The following is a 22,519-nucleotide window of genomic DNA, read 5'->3' on the forward strand; positions in this document are numbered from 1 at the left end:
AATGAATTGCAATGTTGATATTAATTAAGATAATAAGCAGAAATGAACCGCCAGTGAGGAGTTACCACAAATAATCCTGATAGGACTTTGTTAAGAGCTTTCATAGAGTCAAATGCAAAGCAAACAGAGGGTGAAGGGTGGGGGAGCTATGGCCCCTCCCAGGCAGGTGACATCTGAGCTACATCTCAAAAGATGAACAGGAATCCACCAGGCAGGGAAGGGGAAAAGGTGCTCCCTGCTGAAGGAGTAGCATGGGCGAGAGTGTGGTGGTAAGATGGAGGTGAGAGGTTGGGGTGCAGGTCCCCATGACTGGGGAGCAGGTGAGGAGCGGTGTGTGACGGGCTATGATAAAGAGTTTTCACTCCTTTCTCTGGGCACTTGGGAGGCTTTAGGCTGGGGATATTTAGAATTGGGATAGGATGAGTGACCTTGAGACCCAGCCCCGAGGAACACTGCCCCCTCCAGGACCTGAAGAATGAGGATTGGGTGGCAGCCAAGGTAGATGGACTAGATGCCCTCCATCCCCCTCAGAATCCTAAATCAGCTTGGTGCCTCCAAGCCAGGTGTCATGGGCTGCTTCTGTGTCCCTCCCTGGAGGCCAGCCAGAGCTCAGCACCCTGAGGGTCCCTAGCAAATATGCCACATACAGGCCCTACAAGCAGCTGGGGTGATAAAAACATGACCCCTGGCACAGTGTGGGCTTTGCCAATCACAAGCACAGGCACAGACAATACCTGTGCCATCTGGGGGGCACGCTCTCCTGGGTGCTCTTCCTGGGCAACCATCCTTATCATCACCTAACACCTTTGGGGGGGCAGGGTCGCCTGGCCTGAGACTCCAGAGGATAGCGAGCAGGCATGGAGCCAGCCCTAGTCCCTGCCTTGGAAGGTCCCCCCACCCCCACCACTCACAAACTCCAGACTTCACTCCTGCCCCAAGGCACCTGGAGCCCTGGGCATGAGCCAAGCACAGGGGTGGGCTCAGGAGACACGGAGATGCCTGGGCACCTGGAAGGATTCACAGGGCAACACGGGAGACAGAGGAGGAGCTGAGTAACAACAGCTCTGCGACTGGACTAACAGAGGAGAAAGCAAAGGAAGCAGCACTTGAACCCTGCCTGGAGAAACCCAGGAAGGCCACACAGAGGCAGTGGCATCTGAATCAACTTGACTGACCAACAGAGGCCCATCATGTTCCAGGCAAAAGGAGCAGCAGCTGCAAAGGGCAAGAGGTGGGAACTCACCTTTTGAGCTCAAGGAACTGCAAGGAAACTGGTGTGGCTGGAATGGGTGAGTCATTCCATGGGGGGCAGTGGGGGAAAAAGACTGAGAAGGCACAGCTAGAGGTAATGCCCTGGAAGAGATAAACATCGCTGCTGAAAGGCCACAAGGCCTGAGGATTAGGTCAGCTTTAGCCACGGGGAGGTGGTTGGTGATTTCAACATGAGCAAAACTGGTGGAGTGGTTGGAGTGGATTGGGGAGGGCAATCAGAGACAGCATCTTTGTACCCTGTCCCTCATTCTAAAGGTGCCACACAGCCATTTGCTGCTGACAGCCAGGGCCAAGGTGTGGGCAATGCCAAGCAGCCTGACCATTAAGTCCTGGCTGTGGCCTTGCTCTGCCCCACCCAGGCCAGACTCTGCTGTCAGTGACTGAGGTTCACGTCTGGAGAAGACATGCAAGGACAAGGGGGCCCTGGATGTTAACAGGCCGGGGGAAGGCAGAGCTGCTTGATGACTTCATTTGGCTTCTGTCTTTTTCGGCTGGGAGATGGTCTACAAAAGAACATCACACAGAGGGAATTGGAAGCTAAGACAGGAGGAGATAGAGACGGAACAAGCAGCCTGTGCACGGGATTTCAGATGGCCGTGCCGTGCCCTCCCATTCCGCTCCCGAGCACGGGGCCACTGGCCTGTGGTTGGAAATTGAGGCAACAGCATAAGGAATGGAAACACTCAGAAGGTTTGAGGTGAATGAAAGTCCTAATCTCTAGCCCAGGAGAGCACATTCACAGAAACTACATTCTGACAGAGCCTGTAGCCAAACTCTACCTTCCTTCCACTCTTAAAAGGAATTTAAAAACAAAACACTCAGGCACTGCCTCGAACACTCAATAAACACTGTTATTATAATAATATATATTATACATATACATTGTATATCATAGTTATCATTATTATTCTGTAAATTTCCAGTGGTCAGAATTAGGCTCAGTGGGTAGGAGTTCCAGGGACAGGTTTCATAGTAATATTATAAAGACTTTTTCATCCCCAGAACTGCCTCCAAGAACAGAAAGGAGCAGCCTGATAAGATCCTGAGTTCCCCATCACTGGGGGTCCAGGCAGAAGCCACATAATCTGTCCCAAATTATCTTCCTAGCTGGAAGTTTGGTCTGCCCACAGCTCTGACCTCCTCCTCTGGTGAACTGACTAATTTGGGCTCTGGTTCTAGCCACTGGCACTAGCCACCCCACTAGACCCAGCTCATCTACGTGCTTGTCTGTCCCCCCTGCAAGCTGGTGGTTGGCAGGACAGTGAATCAGTCATCCCTGGGCTACACTTAAGTCCTCTTTTCTGTAAGAACAAAGCATTCTAGGCATGGAGGCTTTTGAGTTAACAACAGTGCACGTACACATGCCAATGGTCCAGAGGGGAACTATTCCATCCCATTTTACAGTTTGGAGCACCAAGATTCAGAGAGCAAAGGGTTACTGAGAGCCAAGCCTCAAAGTCAAGTCTCTAGGCCACATCATTCCACACAGCAGGCAAAGGGCCAGTCCCCTGACAAGCTGTTTCAACCCTTACCCTCACCCTGGCCACTGCTGGTCAGAGGCCTGCATCGTGGCATGTCCACATGACTTCACATCCACTCTGAGTGGCCCAGGGCGAGTAGGTGACAGCACTCACTGGAGGTTTCCAGGGCTGTGTTATGCGAGGGCCCAGAGATAGAATACCCTGGGCTAGCAGGACTGCCCAAGCCAAAACTCACTGGGGCCTCCCTTTCCAGTGCCCTCTCATTGGTGAGATGGGGAGACAGAGGCTGAGAGAGGGATGGCACTGTGCCCAATGCCACACAGCAAGGAATAGAAACTGGGTGCCTGACCTTCAGGGTAGAACTGGGCTATGCCACCCTCATGTAAAAGGAAGCAAGGAGGCCAGCACAGTGCAGGCCAGCTCAGCACTGGCTCCTGTCCAGAGAGATGAACAGAGCTGTCTTCCAGCTCACTGAGTCCTCTCTCACTCCTGCAGCCTTCCAGAGCTGGGGATCAATCCCCACTGCATCAGATGGACACCCCTGCTGTGACTGCTAAGTTCAGACATAATGGGTCGAGTCCTAGGAGTTGTTCCTGGACAGTTGTTCCCGCTGTCAGCATCTCCAGAAGATGATCAAGAGCTGGGGCCAAAGGTAACTGGAACAGGGCCTGCTGGTGTATTCACTGGGGGTACCTCCCTGCAGCACAGGCCTCAGAGAACCCCCAACTCAGGGCTGAGCGGGGCAGTACAGGGCCACAAGCAGTAGCACCACTCACCTGAGGAGCCTTCGCCTCTCTGTCAGCAGCCCCAACTAGTGAGTGGCTGGCCACAGCTCTGCCTCAGGGACCTCACCTGTCCCAGATATATTTCTTCCACCCTGAAGGACTCTCCAAGAGGATGAGGTTCAAACAGACACTTACAAAAACCAGCCACAGGAAGCAGCATGTGAAGAAATGGAAAGGACACTTTCGGGACTTCGCTCAAGTGCCATAACCTCCCACAAACTTCTCCTGCTTCTCCTTGCCCCCAGTGGGATGACCTTCCCCCTTCAATCCCCACTGGGGCTTAACCAGACAACCAGCACAGCTGCAACTACCCACGACTCTGGTTTCTTTATCCCTCTGTCAGATTCCTCTCTGAATTCACAGCACTCGGGCCTGGCACAGGGGGGCACCCTGTCTATATCTGATAAACTGATGAATGAACTGAAAAAAGTAGAACCCCTAATGGTGATAAACGCTGCTAACATTCATCATTTATGGATCCACATGCCCTGGGCCTCTGCTCTGCTGGCTCCATGCCAGCCCCACACCAGGTCTGGGCCTGGAGAAGAGCCATGAAGAATCCAGGAGTCCAAAAACAATACCCCCGACCCAACTCAGTGGGGGGGGAACAGCTCAGCACGGTCCCCAAAAGACTGCCAGCCATCCTTTCCACCCCTCAGAAGGTGATCTAAGCCTCTGGGAGAACATTCCAGAGAAGCAATCTGCCTCCTTCCGGGATAACACTTCAAACACCACATCCCCGAGCACCAAACCCCAAATCCAGCCTCACAACACTGATGTGTGGGCCTGCTAACCATCGAGAGGCTACTTTCTACACAGTGGCCCCCACCACCCTAGAAACAGAGCATCACTGGGCCATGGGGACAAGCCCCACAATAGTCAGAAAGACACCTGCTGTGTCTGGCACCCATCCACAAAAAAAGGAAGACTGGAAGGAAAGACCTCTGCAGGGGGCTGGTTGTGCGATCCTGCAAACAGCAGGGGTGAGTCTGTGGCCCACTAAGGCTTTCCTCTTCAAGCAGAGATTTTCTTTGAAGAATTTTGCACTTAGGTTTGGTTTTACATATATGAAAGAGTGCTTTAAATGACCTATTAGTTAAATATCTTCAGAGCCCTCTCCTCTCCAAGCCATCCTGCTTCACTTTCAAGTACAAGTGATGCTCCTGAAAGATGCACCATGCTGGCCCTTTATGTATACTGCTCCTGGTACACAGCCCCCACCCCGATACTCACAAAGCAGGCAGATCTGAGGGTAAGAAGCCCCAGATTACAAGCACTTTCTCTAAAACAGACAAGAATGAAAGGACACAAGAGGGAGTGTTGGTGAATGTGACGTGGCATGGTTTCTCTCTGTGCTCACAGGCTTCCTTGGTGGCTCAGATGGTAAAAAATCTGCCTGCAGTGCAGAAGACCCCAATTCAATCCCTGGATGGGGAAGATCCCCGGGAGAAGGGAATGGCTACCCACCCCAGTATTCCTGCCTGAACAATTCCACGGACAGAGGAACCTGGCGGGCTACAGTCCATGGAGTCACAAAGAGTCAAACGTGACTGAGCGACTAACACACACACATACACACAGAACTAGTGCTGTCCCATCAGCACAGCTGTAAGATGGGTTTGATCAATTCAACCCCATTTCTTGAGAAGCTTCGGGATCCCTAGAACTGAGCTAGGCCATGGGGCTATGTCTGCCGACCTCCAGCTGCAGGTAAAGGAGCCTGGCCCTCGGGAAGGGCTCACGAGGACAGACCTGGGTGATGAGGTGAGTCAAGTTGGGGCAGGTGGGAGGTGGTGAGGGGCACAGACCAAAATGCTCATGATCACTTCCTAAACAGTTATTTTTTTTTAATGACAAAAAAACAGGCATACCCAGTGCAGAGAAAACTCAATAATCACAGAAAAGTACAAAAGGCTGCAAATCAAATTATAAGAGCTTCCATCTTCAAATTTTCACAAGGAAGAGGAATGAGCCATTTTGTAGGACAAAATTAATGTAGAAGTGAAAGTCAAGCAACTTGGGCTCAATGTGATAAAATCTTTGATACTGAGACCTCCTCTCTTTTGCAATGGGCCAACACAGGAAGTAGTGAGTGCCCCATCCCTGGAGCAACCAAGAAGAGACCACATGAACACCCATCAGGGACACCATGGGAGAGGTTCCAATCACATCTCCATGTCTAAGATCTCTTTCACTTGTGGGAAAGGAGGCCACCCCACACCACCCAGCATGCCCACCAGCCCTTGTGCCAACTCACCCACAGGCGTATCCTCACTGATCAGCAGATATGTGTCAAAGAAGTGGTTGGTGAAGAAGGGCAGTCGGTTCACCTGGCCTGGAAGTTAGAGAAGAAGAGCATCAGTCAAGTACCCTCATGCCAACTCTATGCGTTCTGCAAGGGGCACAGAGTAGGGGCTACAGTGGGCACTGAACCTGTATCCAGTGCCACGGCCCCTGGCAGCTCACTGCTCTGCCTCAAGGCAAACCAGGAGTATCTATGAGGCAGGCAGAAGGCTGTGAGGTCATTTGGTCAGCCAGGCCACCAGCCACGTGTAGCTATTGAGCCCTGGTCCACATTAGGATGTGGTGAAATGTAAAATACACACAGGTTTTTGAAGACCTTGTATGAAAAGTGAAAGTCTCTCAGTCGTGTCCGACTCTTTGCGACCCTATGGACTATACAGTTCATGGAATTCTCCAGGCCAGAATGCTGGAGTGGGTAGTCTTTCCCTTCTCCAGGGGATCTTCCCAACCCAGGGATCGAACCCAGGTCTCCCACATTGCAGGTAGATTCTTTACCAGCTGAGCCAGAAGGGAAGCCCAAGAATACTGGAGTGGGTAGCCTATCCCTTCTCCAGCGGATCTTCCTGACCCAGGAATTAAACTGGGGTCTCCTTCATTGCAGGCAGATTCTTTACCAACTGAGCTATCAGGGAAGCCCTGTATGGAAAAGTGAGTATAAAATATCTCATTCGTCTTTTATATTGATTATGTGTGGAAATGATAATACTATAGCTATATTGGACAACAGTTAGAACTGGACATGGAACAACAGACTGGTTCCAAATAGGAAAAGGAGTACGTCAAGCCTGTATATTGTCACCCTGCTTATTTAACTTATATGCAGAGTACATCATGAGAAACTCTGGGCTGGAAGAAGCACAAGCTGGAATCAAGATTGCTGGGAGAAATATCAATAACCTCAGATATGCAGATGACACCACCTTTATGGCAGAAAGTGAAGAAGAACTAAAGAGCCTCTTGATGAAAGTGAAAGAGGAGAGTGAAAAAGTTGGCTTAAAGCTCAACATTCAGAAAATTAAGATCATAGCATCCGGTCCCATCACTTCATGGCAGATAGATGGGGAAACAGTGGAAACAGTGGCTGACTTTATTTTTCTGGGCTCCAAAATCACTGCAGATGGTGACTGCAGCCATGAAATTAAAAGACACTTACTCCTTGGAAGGAAGGTTATGACCAACCTAGATAGCATATTTAAAAGCAGAGACATTACTTTGCCAACAAAGGTCCATCTAGTCAAGGCTATGGCTTTCCAGTGGTCATGTATGGATGTGAGAGTTGGACAGTGAAGAAAGCTGAGCGCCGAAGAATTGATGCTTTTGAACTGTGGTGTTGGAGAAGACTCTTGAGAGTCCCTTGGACTGCAAGGAGATCCAATCAGTCCACCCTAAAGGAGATCAGTCCTGGGTGTTCATTGGAAGGACTGATGTTGAAGCTGACACTCCAATACTTTGGCCACCTGATACAAAGAGCTGACTCACTGGAAAAGACCCTGATGCTGGGAAAGATTGAAGGCAGGAGGAGAAGGGGATGACAGAGGATGAGATGGCTGGATAGCATCACCGACTCGATGGACATGGGTTTGCGGGTACTCAGGGAGTTAGTGATGGACAGGGAGGCCTGGCGTGCTGCGGTTCATGGGGTCGCAAAGAGTCGGACACGACTGAGCGACTGAACTGATGTGAACTGATACTGGATTAAGTAAAATACATTATTAAAATGAGTTGCACGTGTTTCTTTTCTAATGCAATTTCTAGAAAATTTAAGATCACACTTGTAGCTCACATTGTATTTCTACTGAGTAGCCCAGCTGTACACAGAATGGGAGCTTGGTAAGGAAAAGAGCTGTCTACTTTGTTAACCACTGCAACTCTGGTGCCCAGAATTCGGCTTGGCACAGAACTTCAAAACTCTTTGGAATTTTTCAGAGCAACAAGAGTGCCTTTTGTTATTCATATGGAGTTCCTTTGACCACACCTAAGTTTATGCAATACTTTGGCCACCTAATATGAAGAAATGACTCATTAGAAAAGACCCTGATGCTGGGAAAGATTCAAGGCAGAAGGAGAAGTGGACGACAGAGGATGAGAAGGTTGAATGGCATCACCAACTCAATCGACATGATTTTGTACAAGCTCTGGGAGCTGGTGATGGACAGGGACGCCTGGTGTGCTGCAGTCCGTGGGGTTGCAGAGTCGGACACAACTAAGCAACTGAACTGAACTGAAAGTTTATGCAAATGAGGTGATTTTTTTAAATTAAAAATTTTTATTAAAGTATGTTAATTTACAATGCTGTGTTAATTTCTGGTGAAAGAAAAGTGATTCAGTTCTTTTCATGTTCTTTTCCACTGTATAGTTTATTATAAGATATTGAATATAGTTCCCTGTGATGTATGGTAGAACCTTCTTATATATTTATTTTATATATAGTACTTTGGATCTGCTAATTCCAAATTCCTAATTTATCCCTCCCCCTACCTTTCCCCTCTGGTAACCATTAGCTTATTTTTTTATGTCTGTGGGTCTGTTTCTGTTTTGTAAATAAGTTCAGCTGTGTCATATTTTAGATTCCATGTATAAGTAGTATCACTGGTATTTGTCTTTGTCTGTCTGACTTACTTCACTTAGTGTGACAAACTCTGGTTGTATCCACGTAGCTGCAAATGGCATTATTGCATTCATTTTACAGCTGAGTAGTATTCCACTGTATATATGTACCACATCTTCTTTATCCAGTCCTCTGTTGATGGACATTTAGGTTGCTTCTATGTCTTGGCTATTGTAAACAATGCTGCTACAAACACTGGGATACATGTATCTTTGTGAATTAGAGTTTTCTCCAGATATATGCCCAGGAGTGGGAATGCTGGATCATATGGTAACTATTTTTAGTTTTTTAAGGAACCTCCATACTGTTCTCCATAGAGGTTGCACCAATTTACATTCCCACCAGTGGGGTAGGAGGGTTCCCTTTTCCCAATGAGATAATTTAGAGTGGAGCCTCTACAGAAAACCTCAGGAAGGGGCCAATAACTAAGGACCAAGTGATTCGATGGGAACTTTCAGTCCATTCCCAACCTTAGGGAGGGAAGGAAGGGAGGCTGGAGATTTCCAAGATTTGATGAGCTTCCAGGTTGGTGAACACATCCATGTGCTGGAAGGATGGTGCACCTAGAGAAACATGGAAACTCCACCTGACCCCAGGCCCCCCTACACACACAGACCTCATCCCATGCACCTCTTCCATCTGGCTGTTCCTTATACACTTTATGCTTTATATTCAACCAGTAATTGTAATAAGTGAACTATTTCCCTGAGATCTGTGAGTCATTCTAGCTAATTGAACCTGAGAAGGGCTAGTAGGAAGCCCTGTTTTATAGCTTGTTGGTCAGAAGTACAGGTAGCCTGGGACTCACCACTAGCATCTAAAGTACAGCTGAACCCCTAAATCTGTGGACTCTGACACTAACTCACTCCAGGTAGTTAGCATCAGCATTGAACTGAATTGTTAGACACACAGTCGGTGTCTGGAGAGTTAGAGAACTGGTTGTTGGTATTGGAAAACACCCCAGTAGGCAAGTGAGGGCACTTTCCACTCTGACCCTGCCAGCCGGGGGTGGGGGGCTGGCCCGTCTCACATATCATGCAGCACACACCTTAGTGGCTTGTGCTGGGTCTTCCAGCGGCCCTGAATGTGGATGGGCTGCAGCCTTCTCCTCCCTCATTTCTGCGGACCTGGCTCCCTCAGAGCTTAGGCCAGGCCCAAGAACACAGAGGCCAGCACTTCCCTCATTGCCTGAGACTGCCTAGTGGGAAACAGGCAGGACTAGCGGCATTCCCACCCCCACCCGCCTTCCCTCAGGCACCAAGCTGTGTCATTTCTGGTTATGCAAGCATTGTAGCCTCTTTCTCCCTCCTGGCCTGGACTGCTGGCCCTTCTGCCTTCTCTTGCCAAACTCCTAGTCATTCTTCAAGTTTTTGTCTTAGATGTCTCTTCTTCCAAGAAGCCCTCCCTGACCACTGCATTTCATCCACACCCTTCCACCCTCTCATATGAGGAATCTGGGGCTCCTCACATACACAACAGCCTCAGAAACAGGCCAGTGGTCAAGGGCTTCACTTTTGTTTGGAACTTCCCTGAACCTCTTTCTAGTCACGCAAACTTCCCGAACCTCAGTTTACTCAGGTGTAAAATAGTGATAACAGCAAGACTTACTTCTTTGCTGTGCTGGGGATTAAATGAGATTACATACATAAAGCGCTTAGCACCATGCTCTCGAACACAGCAAGCACTCCATAAGTGATAGCTATGATTAACACCAAGATGGTTAGATAGCGTCGCTGATACAACGGACATGAATTTGAGCAAACTCTGGGAGATAGTGGAGGACACAGGAGCCTGGCATGCTATAGTCCATGGGGTCGCAAAGAGTCAGACACGACTTAGCGAATGAACAAAAAAATTAATGACAGTGCTGCCCACGCAGCCAGAGGGGGATGGACCCTGCTGGGGGCCTTGGGAAAGCAGCTGAGCTAGGGGAGAAGGCTCAGGGGTGCCCAGAGAATCTAGGGTGGGCTCAGGCTGGAGGGAGAGGGAAATCATCCAGGAAAAACATCACCCGCAGCAGCATCGTTCTTTTTCAAATTTTGTTTCACACAACTTGCCAATAATCAGCCACTGGGAGTCCTGCACGAGCAGGTGGGCAGAGCCCAGGGGACATGTGTCGCCTGCCACACACTGAGCAGGACCGAGTTCTGGGAACGGGCTGCTACCCCAGGAAGCCCAGCGGCCTTGGGCTGCCAGTGGGGGCTGGGAGGGTGCTGGGAGGAGTGGGAAAGGGGTGGGCCCACAGGTCACTTGTTCACTTAAAGACACTTTTAAGGCACAGAGGCTGTGTCCTCCTGCCTCAGGAGCCTCGAGGCCTCTGGCCAAGTGGGAATGTGAGTGAGTGTGGCAAGGGGAGGGGACCATGGTAACTCTTCTGCGAGGAAGGGGAGTCCAGTTGCCTGCAACCATGATGCACCCCTCTGTCTCTGCCCCACACAGCTCATTCCCTGCTCTGGCACCTACTGTTCACTCAGCCCTGGATGCCTTCTCCCCACATCCCCGGCCCACTCGTGCTGATCTTTCCCTACAAAGTAGATGTGAGTTCACCAGCTTTAAATGTTTCAAACATGCAAACAAGATTCACATTTTAAACCATCACAGGCCTGAGGGGAGAAAGGAGAAGGTGAATTTGGGCTGCAGGTGATAGACGACAGGCCCGAGGACGGGAAAGATTTGGGAAGGAAGCAAAGCTGGGAAGGTGGAGGAGAGGAGCGGTCAAGACACTCAGTGTGGGAAGGACCAGGTGTCCACCGGACCAGGAAGCACAACCTCACTCAGAGCTGTGGGATGGGACAGGGAATTCTTACAGCTCGAAAAACACCGCAAGTGGCAGAGCCTGGACCGGAACCAGGAAGGCCCGACTTCAGCCCAAGTCCGCCTCTCCAGGCCTCTGAAGGTACCAGGGTTCTCACTGAGGTCCACGCCGGGTAGAGCCCTATGCCTTGCCCCCCAACTCAAGACTGGAAGGTGCACAGGACAAGGAGCATGGAGCAGCAACCAGGAGTGAGGCCTGGTAAGCCCTGCCACTTGCTGCTGCGTGACCTGGGCAAACCGCTCTACCTCTCTGGCCACTACTGACCAGCCTCAAGACAAGAACAAAAAGCCCTCACTGCCCTCCAACCCTACAACTCCCTGTCAGAGGTATCCCGTGCACACCATCACTGTTACGGTGACTGCAGTGTGGCCCATGGGAGCGCAGTGGTAAGGGGCCTGACACGGGGAAGCCTGGGGGCTCCACCGTCAGGGGCCCCTCACACTCAGTGCCCATGGGGCCCGGCAGGAGGCTCACTGGCCAGGCTAGACAAAGGGCAGGGCAGGTCTCCTCAGGCCTTCACGTCCTGCCTTCCCAATAAGCCCACAGGCCCACAATAAGAAATGCCAGGGAGCACACAGAAGCAGGGGGGATGTTGGGAGGGGGTGTAGAAATCTTCGGCAGAGAGGACAGGCGGATAAAGAGATATGACATCGAGGGGGCGTCTGTCCCTAGGCCTGACTTATCACTGAGTGGATAGAAATCACTGGAGGAGAGATCACTGGGGCTACATGGCCCCATTGTGCCAGAGGAACCACACCGGCTGCCCCCCACAGGGCCCAGGAAAGGGGACTGTGCCAGCAATGACATAGACACATAAATACATACATATACTCACACATGCAAAGCAGGCTAGCTCACAGGCAGGCTAGAGAATGGCTGCGTGGCCTAGGGAAAGGCCTTAACTCCGCTGTTTCCCGCACCCCATTTTTCTCCTCTTAGAGGGAGATGCAGATGATAATAAAAGAGCTAACACTTAAGGATGAGATGGTTGGATGGCATCACCGACTCGATGGACGTGAGCTTGAGTAAGCTTTGGGAGTTGGTGATGGACAGAGAAGCCTGGTGCACTGCAGTCCACGGGGTAGCAAAGAGTCAGACACAACTGAGCAACTGAACTGAACACTTACTTAGCACTTAATATGTGCTAGGCACTATTCTAAGTGCTTGATATACATATTAATTCATCTGGTCATTCTGACAATGTAAGAAGCAGAGTCCTATTGTCCTTCCTATTTTAGAGAGAAGGAAGCTGAAACATGGAGAAGCTAAGAAACTTGCCCAAGAGAACCCCTTGGAGAAGTGGGGCTGGAACACAGCAGTCCGGCTCCATGCTGCTACCTTGTGCCCACTTAGGATGAATGAACCAGCTCCAATTTAGAGAGCACAAGGGGAAACTGCCACCTCTTCCAGAAAGGCAGCCGAGCTCTGAGCACCTGCTTTACTTTTACATGTATATTTCTTTTTAATGGGGGTGGGGGGATATGAATGTCCAAGGTCACGGAGTCCCTGAGGAGGCTGAGGACATCGTCCAGCAAAGCCAGAGGGTCAGAGCTGATCTCTCGTGCCCCTCATTGAAGCCTCTGTGAATGGGGCAGAGAGGGGAAGGAGCCTGGATTTTTTGACCAAAGCCCCAATGGAGGACAGAGACCTGGATGGAGGCCCAGTTGGGCCCTGCTCTGTATGACCCTGGGCCAGCTGCTTCTGCAGGCAGCAGTTTTCTCCTTTGTGAAGTGGGCCAGGAGTGGAGAGAGGGTCTGAGACCCCTTCCAGATCTGCCCCGAGAGTCTCTGAGGCTATGCCGTCATCCTGAGCTGCCTGGGTGGGAGTGAGCTCCCCATTGCAGGGGCATTCCAGCAGAGACCACTCCCAGCCTGGAAGCCAGGACTGGCAACTTTCACGGGACTCTCGGGAAGCAGGACGCCAGCAGCAACCCACCAAGCATGAAGCTCTGGCTTCTTCCAGAGGCTCCTGGCTCCCTGGAGTGGTAGAAGGAGCCGGCTTCCCTCAGGAATGGGCTTGCCTGTGTCGCCTGGCATGCCGTTCCCATAGCTCTTCCCTGAGGGCGCCCTGGCCCCGGGGAACATGGAGCTAGCTGTGTCTGATGGCCTTCCTTCCTGCAGAGCTGCTTTGCTCTCGCTGTCCAAGAGAGGCAAATTCCCAGGCCTTCCCTGGCCTCCTCCATGGGCACTAGAGCTGGCACTGATCTGGCTGCTGCAGGGCCAGGGGAAGGAGGGCTGGTCCTCCCTGCAGGGAGGAGAGACTCCTGGCAGCCACATCCTCGCCCAGGCTGTTCCCTCCTCCAAGATGCCCTCCGTCCCTCCCTCTTAAACAACCTCTCAGTCTTCAGGGCCCAGACGAAACATCTCCCTTCTATCAGGCTCTCCTGTGCCCACAGGCTCAATGGAGCTTTTCTTCTGATGGGCTTCTCTGGAGCTCTATACAGCCTTTATTACCACTTCATTCACCCAGCTCACAGCAGCCCCACCCATGTCTTTCTCCCCGATAAGACTCAACTCCTGAGAATGTCATTTCTTCCATACCCCCAGAGTTGGGCAAACAGGAGACCCATAGTAGGTGCTCAGAAGACAACCATGGAACTGAAAAGAACCAGGGCCAATCCCCACATCCCAGAAGAAGGACAGTTCACCATCACAGATGCCTCCCTTAGAGCACAAGTATTTCTCAAGGCTCCTTCCCTTCCCTCCTGGGTCCCAAGCCCTGGGGATGGCTGGTATTTTCAGCCCTGTGAATGCTACAGAAGCAACTGAGACCCAGAGAGGGATGTGTGTGCCCAGTCTCACACACAGCAAGGCTGGTCTCTGGAGTCCCAGAGCACAAACGCCAACCACATACCGTCCAGCCCGGACACCCATGCCTGCTGTTGGGGGAGAAGGCAGAGGGTCGGACTTACCCCAGCATCCAGAGATCAGCACACAAAGCCAGACCACGAGGCGGCTGGAGGCTGCGTGGCACCTCATGGCTCCTGAGGACAAAAGGGGAAGAGGGTGAGAAGCTGCCTATTGGAGCTGCCCTGCTCTTCCAGCCCCTCCAGCACTGCCCACCCCTGTTGCTCCCAGGAGAATTGGGTCTGAGACAGGAGGAGAGGCAATTGAGGCAAATGGGGGTTGGGGGTGGGGAGAGGACATGGGGAAGAAGAGAGGGTCTGCAGCCTGTGGTTTTGTCATCGTCCAATGCTGGGTACAGCACAGCGGCCTGAGAGTGACGCGGAGAAGGCAGTGGCACCCCACTCCAGTACTCTTGCCTGGAAAATCCCATGGACGGAGGAGCCTGGTAGGCTACAGTCCATGGGGTCGCTAAGAGTCAGACGACTGAGCGACTTCACTTTCACTTTTCCCTTTCATGCACTGGAGAAGGAAACGGCAACCCACTCCAGTATTCTTGCCTGGAGAATCCCAGGGACGGCGGAGCCTGGTGGGCTGCCGTCTATGGGATCGCACAGAGTCGGACACGACTGAAGCAACTTAGCAGCAGCAGCAGCTGAGAGTGACGGAGATGAGGGCAGGGGCAACAGTCTCCTCTTTGCCCTCGTGGAGGCGGGTTGCGTGGCCTGTGGGCAGAGCTCGGGGGCACAGGGACAGGTTTGTGACATACACTAGGCTCCATGGGTGAAGGAAAGGGCTGCTGCCTGCCACTCTAGGATAGCATCCCTCAAGAGCGATGGAACCTGGTAAGTGAGGACAGAGTTAGGACACAGGTGCTGAGCGGGAAGGCAGGGATCTCAGTGTGGTTGGAAGACCCACCGCTCCGACCACCCTCCCAGCCAAAGTGCCCAACAAGCACGTCCTTTCCCGTTTTTATATCTGTATATCATCTCATAACCTTGGATATGAAAGGAAGCACCAGGACACAGTGTCCAAAGAGGCACAGAGAAGTGAGGTAACTTGCCCAAGGACCCCAGCAAGTCTGTGGGAAGTTGGATCTGGATTTTTCTGTCTAGCTAAGCTCTAGAGGGATTTGGGATCCAGCAGCCAGAGGCTCAGCAAGGGGGGCTCCCATCTGTAAGCCTTCAGGGGTGAGGCTTCACCCCACCCTTCAAGCCCAGCCCCATGACAGCAGGGCCATGGTTCTCTGGTTCCTTCTTTTGCCTTCAGGCCTCCCTGGAGCCCAGCAGTGACACCAAGAGAGGCCTGCACTCCTCAGCTGGGAATCCCTGCCTCCCACTGAATAGTCTGTTCGTGCTGTCTCACCTCTGTGTCTCAAGTCAAGCCCACTCACCTCCCCATCCCCACGGCCTAGCCAAGGGTCCACAACACCCTCCTTCAGGCAGCACTTACTATGCCCCTCGTCTGGGAGGCATTACCCTTCCCAGTTCGTAAGGGTCTGCAGGCTGAGACCTACTAAACAATTTGCTCAGAGATCCCCAACTAGTGAGTGGTGAGGTCAGCATGTGGACCCAAGGTGACATGCCTCCTCCCTCATCAATACATGATCAGGAAAGCCCTGGGGAGGTGGGGGGGGTGGGGGTGGTGGAGCTGAAGAAAAGGGTTTTGTGGAGAGACTTCTACATCTCTGTAAAATCTCAGGCTGGGGGCTTCAGAAACGGCCCAGAGTACAGTCCCTTGGTTCCAGACTTAGAGCCAGCTCCCTCTCCCAGCCTCATGCGGAGTGCAGGATGGAGCCTGCCCCACACCACACATAGTGGCCCATGGTGTCCCACGTTTCCCTGGAATACTGTACTTAAGATGTTCTAATTATCAGGTATGAAACAGAAACATGGGAAAGAAAAAATTCTAAGATGCTTTCACATCATAAAAGACAAATGCCCCCATCATAGCCCTATATTGCCACCCCTTTGTGTTCCCAAAGGTCAAGAGCCTATCCCAGGGGCCAGGCAGGGCACAGAAATCAGGAGACCCAGTGGTGGGGAAGACGGCCATTCAGAGGCCACGTGCTCTGTACAAAAGCAACCGCTGCTGATGTGTTTCAGCCAAGAGAGAAAGTGGGCCCAGTGTGCCCGGAGCTTCTGAGTTTTCTCAATGAAAAGCTGGAAATTTGGCTTTTACTATGAATTCAATTTTTACATGCTGGCAAATAATTCCGTTTTATGAGCCAAACATGACCCATCTGATGGCCAGATCAGGCAGCTTGGGCCTGGTATACTTCCTGCAAGGCCTTTCTCCAGACCCAAGCAGATCCGTTCGCACTACAGATGCGCGCCAGTCATGTGGCTGCTGTTTCTCTTTAGGATGATGGAGATACCCTCTACACAAAAGAAACTCACTTTTCTCATGTCATGATAATTCACACACAACCCTCCAGGTCGACACTGCCATATCCACCTCTTCGATTTTCAGAGCTGGGTAACAGCTCATGGCATGGATGTTTTGTCACGGAGACAAACCGCCCTATTGTTGGGCATCTGGGTGTTTCCAGGTTCTTGCCAAACAGGCAACGTCTCAGTGGACATCTCTCCACACATAACTGGGTTGGGACCTTGCTCTTAATCTTGGTTCTCCATCAGCATTAATGGGCCAATTAAATACAACACAGGGCACGTATGTAAACTTCTCTTAGACATTGTCATATTACCTTCTGAAAGGCTGTGACAATTCCCACTCCCTCCAGCAGAGTATGAGAGGGCCTCTGTGCCCACCTGGAAGTCATCCCTCTTTTAAATGGCCGCCAATCGGATGCATGAAAAATGGTATGGCCTTGTTGCTTTAATTTGCATTTCCCTAACTGCCAGCAAGGTTGAACATGATGCCTTTTTCTAAATGTTCAAACCACTTTCCATCTGTTATCTTGTGTTAGCCTATCATATCCTGAGAAGAAGCTAGCCAGCACTGCTAGCATTATCCCTGATTTACAAGTGGAGAAACCGAGGCACAGAGCAATTAAGTGACAATCTGACATCTCACAGTGAGTGAGTGTCTTAAAAAAAAAATCTCCAGCTCTCTGCCTTTGGAAACCAGCTGTTATGAGAATTAAACAACATCTGCTAAGAAGATCATCCACAAATAGCTGGAAGTGCACACATTCTGCTGGGTGTTGCAGGAAGTTCACAGTGGAAGGAAGGAAGGAAGAAAATGAATGAACACTTACTGGGATTTTCACAGGTATGACTTTATTCAGTCCTCCCAAATATCTCTGAAATGTAAATATTATAGTCCCCATTTTACAGATGAGAAAATTAAGGCTCAGAGAGGTCACCTAGGATTGGACCTGAGTCCCACACTATTTCCATCACACCTGCTTGGATTCCCAGGTGGCACTAATGATAAAGAACCCACCTGCCAATGCAGGAGAAATAAGAGACATGGGTTCGATCCCTGGGTTGGGAAGATCGCCTGGAGGAGGGCATGGCAACTCACTCCAGTACTCTTGCCTAGAGAATCTCCATGGACAGAGGAGCCTGGTGGGCTACAGTCCGTAGGGTCACAAAGAGTCAGATATGACTAAAGCGACTTAGCATGAGCACACACACACATGCGCACAAACTCACACACATATGCTGCTGCCTACCCCCACCCCACCCACACTGTTTCCTAATCTATAAAAGAGGAAGCCTCCCTCAAGGAGGACAATACACAATACAGCAGACACAGGATGAATGTGACACAAAGAAGTGAGTGCGTGTGCACAACACACAGGCGTGTATAATGCAACTCCCTTTCCACATCCTGGCTTAGGCTCGGATGCTGCTGGGCAGGCACCCTGTCCCCAACCTCTCTCCTTAAACATCTGTCTCCCTTTCAGAGGCACTCACACTGCCTCAGTGTCCCCCTTCTGTCAATCAATGGCTACCAGATAATGCTCTCACTCAGCAGGATTGGCAGAGATCACCTCGGGAGCATCCAAAAATGGGGACAATCTGCGCTCCATCCTGACTCTCCATTCTCACCTTGGGGCAAGATGGCATGGACACTAGGTCAGGGAGCACAGGCTCCAAAGGGTAAAGCAGAGTAGCCAGGATAAAGTGGGTCCGTTCCACCACTGGGTTTTCCCAGCGATCCCAGATCTTACTCTTCCTTTGGTTCCTTTGGCCACAAGGAGGAAAGCAAGGTCCAGAGAGAACAGAGGTTGGTGGCTGTGAGAAGAAGCACCTGGGCCTCCACCTCCAGGCCAGGTGTCACAATAGATGCTGCCTTTGCCTGCCAGCATTCCCTCAGGGCTGGGGCTGCAGCAAGTGGCATGGGTGCCCTGGGAGAGCCTGACCTCACTCCACCTTATGCAACAGCTGTTCCCCCAGCCTCCTGGCCCTCTGCCCTCCCCCCAGAAGAACTACATGGCCTCCTCCACCCTGGGAGGCTGCACCACCCTGAGCTCCCAGCAACCGTCACCTGTTCCTGCTGGACCAGGAAACCCAGACACACACCCTTCTGTGCTGGGCTTCTTGTCTGGCCTAGGATAGGTGCCAGAGACCTACCCCAGAGGTACAAGCAGGGTTAGAGCTGTCTGCCCCAAAATCCACTCTGGCAGGAAGCTTTCCAGAAATCTTTGAAACATATCCACTGTCAAGAAGATCCAAAGCCCTCAGGCTGCCAGTTTCCAGCATCTTTTTTCATGCCAAGCCCAGTACCAGGCACTGTGGGAGGATAAGGAGCCATGAGAATGGCTGCAAATGTAGGTGAGGTACCAAATAAGCAATAGCGCCTGTCGCTGTCTGAGGCCATGTGAACAGAGAACTCTCGAGCCTTCCCGAAGAGCTGCGATGTGAGCTGCACAGAGTTCAAGAGGCAGAATGTCAACGTCTACTGAGTGCCTATTATATGCCAGCCACTGTGGTGTACAGTGTGTTCTGCATTCTGGGGCTCAGAGAGGTAAAGCTTGAGGTCACAGAGCTAGTAAGTGGCCAAGCCCAAGGTCTCCTAGCCTCAGCCCCAACCCTTGTTGAGCTCAGACATGTGTCCCAGCGCAGGCCCAGGGTGAGGGCCTGGTGGGAAGGCCCTGGGCAGGAATCTGCATCTACTCAGAGGCCAGGAAGTCAAGCCTGGGTCAGAATCCAACATGGTCCACAGCCACAGTATACAGGAGCCAGCAGCAAGGCCAAGTGCATGTGCCAGGAAGAGGAGGCACAGCTAGGGTTGGCAAGCAGGATCCTGGTTCCTCTGTCTTTCTATGCTGTTGGTATCTGACCGACATTGCTCTGGAACCAGTACCAACAAGAGAATACATGCACCACCAGGGGTGACCAAGTTCCCTCCTCTGCACCCTCCTGTCTCCTCCAGCACCATCCCTGAGAGGTTAGCACCTTTGTCCCTGGAGGGAGTGGACAAAAAAATGTCCTAGATTCAAGGCAGCACCCCTGCCCACCCTGGCCTTCACCTTGTCCTGACTTCAGCCCATAAAGACCTGCTACTCATGGAGGCCTGGGCTGAAGGCCAGCAGGGGAGGCTCTGGCAGATGGCACAGTTACAACATCCAGAGAACTGCCCCACAGAGGAATGACCCCCAAAATCAAATCAAAGCCTCACGTACACCTGAGAGAGCTTGTGAGCTGCAGGGAAAAGCTTCCAAGCCAAGTGTGGCCACAAGGCGATGTCCACCCCAACATTACCTGCTGTGGGCCAGGCATGGGCACGGTGCTAGACACTGCCATACAAACTGAAGACCTGGCCAGGAGGGAGCTGGCATCCCCCCTGGGAGACCAGCACAAACAGCATTGGTGAGCAAGTTCTACAGTGTGCTGGGGATGATACATGCTAAGGAAAGAGAAAAGGAGCAGGGCAAGAAGTCTGAGTACCACTGAAGATAATGTATGAACACATGCTTGAAGAAACAGGAGAGCGAGCTATGCTATCTGGGGAAAATGTCTTCTGGGCAGAGACAACAACCTGTGCAAAGACCCTGAGGCAAGACGTGCTAGCATCCCTGAGGACCGGTGAGGAGGCCAGTGTAGCTAGTGGAGAGCACTGTGGGGAGAATCGTAAGAGATGAGGGCAAAGGACAATGGGCCCACCATGGGCACCTTGTAAACCAGGGACATAAGCAAACTGGGAATCGTGGTCTTCAGACAGCCAAGAGAGATGAGAACAACTCAGGGGTTAAAGGAGCACATCGGCTGCAGAGCTGAGGACTCACTATGAGGGGTGAGGGCAGATACAGGCAGACAGGTGTGGAGGTTATCACAGCGACATAGGCCGGAGGGGACAGGGGCTCCGGCGGGGAGTCGGGCAGGGAGTCTGAGATCTGGCAGATATGGACATTTTCAAAGTAGAACTCAGGGGGTTTCCTGCTGGAGTGGATAGAGCTGCGCCAGAGAGAACTAAGCCAAGGGTTCTGGCCCAGGACAGGGGAAAGCTGCTGCTGGGACCGGCCAAGGGGCAAGATTTGAAGCTCAGGCTGGGACACAGTGAGTCTGGAATGGCCGCTGACTGCCAAGCAGCAATGCTAGACGGGCAGGAGGACACCCTCAACTAGAGCTCAGGCCCGAGGGGGGGCTACAGATGTAAACGTGGGCGTCACCAGCACTCGAAGCCACCAGAGGGACAAGATCTCTGTGCCCCACACCTTTGAGTTGAGGCAGCTCGGCTGAGAACAAAGGAATATTTGAAACCTATGTGAAAAGCCTAAAGACGTGTCTGCCCTCGTGGCCCAGCAAGTCCAGAACTTTACCTGAGGAAACCGTCATGGCTGAGCACAGACACTCAGCCACAGAATGTCCACAGCTGTGTTATTTACTACAGTGGCACAGCCCAGACACCCTCGGGGACTGGTTCAGTGGTGGGATGTCCACAGAAAGCACACAGAGGACTGTGTATGGCTTCGAACATGTGAGCACGTGTGTCTGCGTGGGATGCACATACAGGACAGCCATGTGAAACAGTGGTTTTATCTGACAGGTAAGGTTATGACTGATTTTATATTCTTCCACATACGATTTTCATTTTCCTCATTTTTGATAATACATACTCAACGTTTTGACAACCAGAGCCCTAACTTGTGTCCACCCTACCAAAACGTTGCCAGCAGCCCATGAACAGACAGACAACTCTGATTAGGAAGCTCCTTCCTACGCTCTGCTGAGCCCTGCCCCAACCCCTCCACCCCCAGGCCCGCAGTCCTCTGAATGCCAGAGGAGACCCTTAGAGGTGGGTGGGTCCTTGATGGTCTTCAGGTTAATCACACCCCCCAGCAGCTTCTCAGACTCTTCTAGGGACAGGAGTTCCCTCCCTCCAGGGCAGAAGGTCCCAGCTCGGCCCCGTGCTGCAGAGAGGATGCCTAAGGAGGCCCATCATTAAGAGGACTCCACCTGCTCCGTCCATGGAGACCCAAGAGCAGAAGAGTGGGCTAAAGCCGAGGCTTTGGAGACCAGGCCCAGGACTGAAGCTTGGGCCTGTTCTGGGGGCTCTTCTGTCCTAGGGTAGGAGGCTGGGGCGGGGAAGGGGGAATAATAAAATTTAAAAGTAAAATGAGTGCCCCAACGTATTTCATTCGCTCTCACACACACGTAGACTCTGTGAACAGTGGCTCTGTGACCTGCTGCAGGGGATGTCCCATCACCCAGTGGGGCCCCTGGCCCAACCCTGCAGGGTCCCTCCTTCCCATCCCCCCTTTCCCCAGGTGGGAGGGTGCCAGATTCCTCCCAACCTGCAGGGGTTTCACCAAAAGCCTCTGAACCAAATCCGAGAGGAAGCCCAGGCAGCCTGGCTTCTTGGACAGACTGGAAAGCCCGCCTCTGCTTGGTGCAGAGTAACGCCCTCTCCCCTCTTCCCAGAAACCAGCCCACTCTTGGCTCAGCTCCTGGGGGGGACCCCCCTGTCCCCTCCCACCACTCCCCACAGCAGCCCAGTCAGGAGACGCAGGGGCAGAGGGTGCACTTGGTGCACAGAGAGGCAGTGCTTTCCGTCCCAGCAAGCAAGGGGACAAGAAGGAACTGAGCAGAGGGGGAGGGAAAGGGCAGGAGGGGACATCTGAGCAGCATTTCAGCTTCTTGGGAATGAGAGATTTTCACAGCAGGGTGCCACAATGTCGTTTGAACTGTTATGAATTCCCATAAAATCAGACGCACTCAACTTTGAATAGAAATACAGAAATACACTGCAGAAATCAAAGACAATTTGGGGATTATTCACCACCACTACACACAGAGATGTTCGTGCATGCGAGGAGGCACCTGCAGACACACCATTAGGGCCACTGATGGAAAAGCCACGGTCGGCCACCGACCGCCATGCTTCAGAGTCCACACCATCCAGGCCAGGCCGCTGGCTGGGGAGGCTGCTGGGATGGGAGGGCACTTACAGGGGCCCTACCCAGAAGGAGGGAAAAGACCACCTGGTGGCCATTCTGT

General features: G+C 51.9%; 1 protein-coding gene across 1 annotated transcript in view; it reads right to left on the reverse strand.

Moving 5' to 3' along the window:
• Positions 1-22,519, reverse strand: part of CDH23 (cadherin related 23) — a 434,929-nt gene that overhangs the window by 379,567 nt on the left and 32,843 nt on the right. Inside the window, exons 2-3 of the mRNA XM_081567063.1 lie at positions 14,177-14,248; positions 5,796-5,873 (exon numbers count right to left, since the gene is read on the reverse strand). Coding sequence (XP_081423189.1) covers positions 5,796-5,873; positions 14,177-14,243 — 145 coding nt within the window. The 5' untranslated portion in view covers positions 14,244-14,248. The remainder of the gene's footprint in view (positions 1-5,795; positions 5,874-14,176; positions 14,249-22,519) is intronic.

This window comes from Giraffa tippelskirchi, chromosome 2 (genome assembly GCF_054371585.1).
Source record: "Giraffa tippelskirchi isolate mGirTip1 chromosome 2, T2T-mGirTip1v1.2.pri, whole genome shotgun sequence".
NCBI lineage: Eukaryota > Metazoa > Chordata > Mammalia > Artiodactyla > Giraffidae > Giraffa > Giraffa tippelskirchi.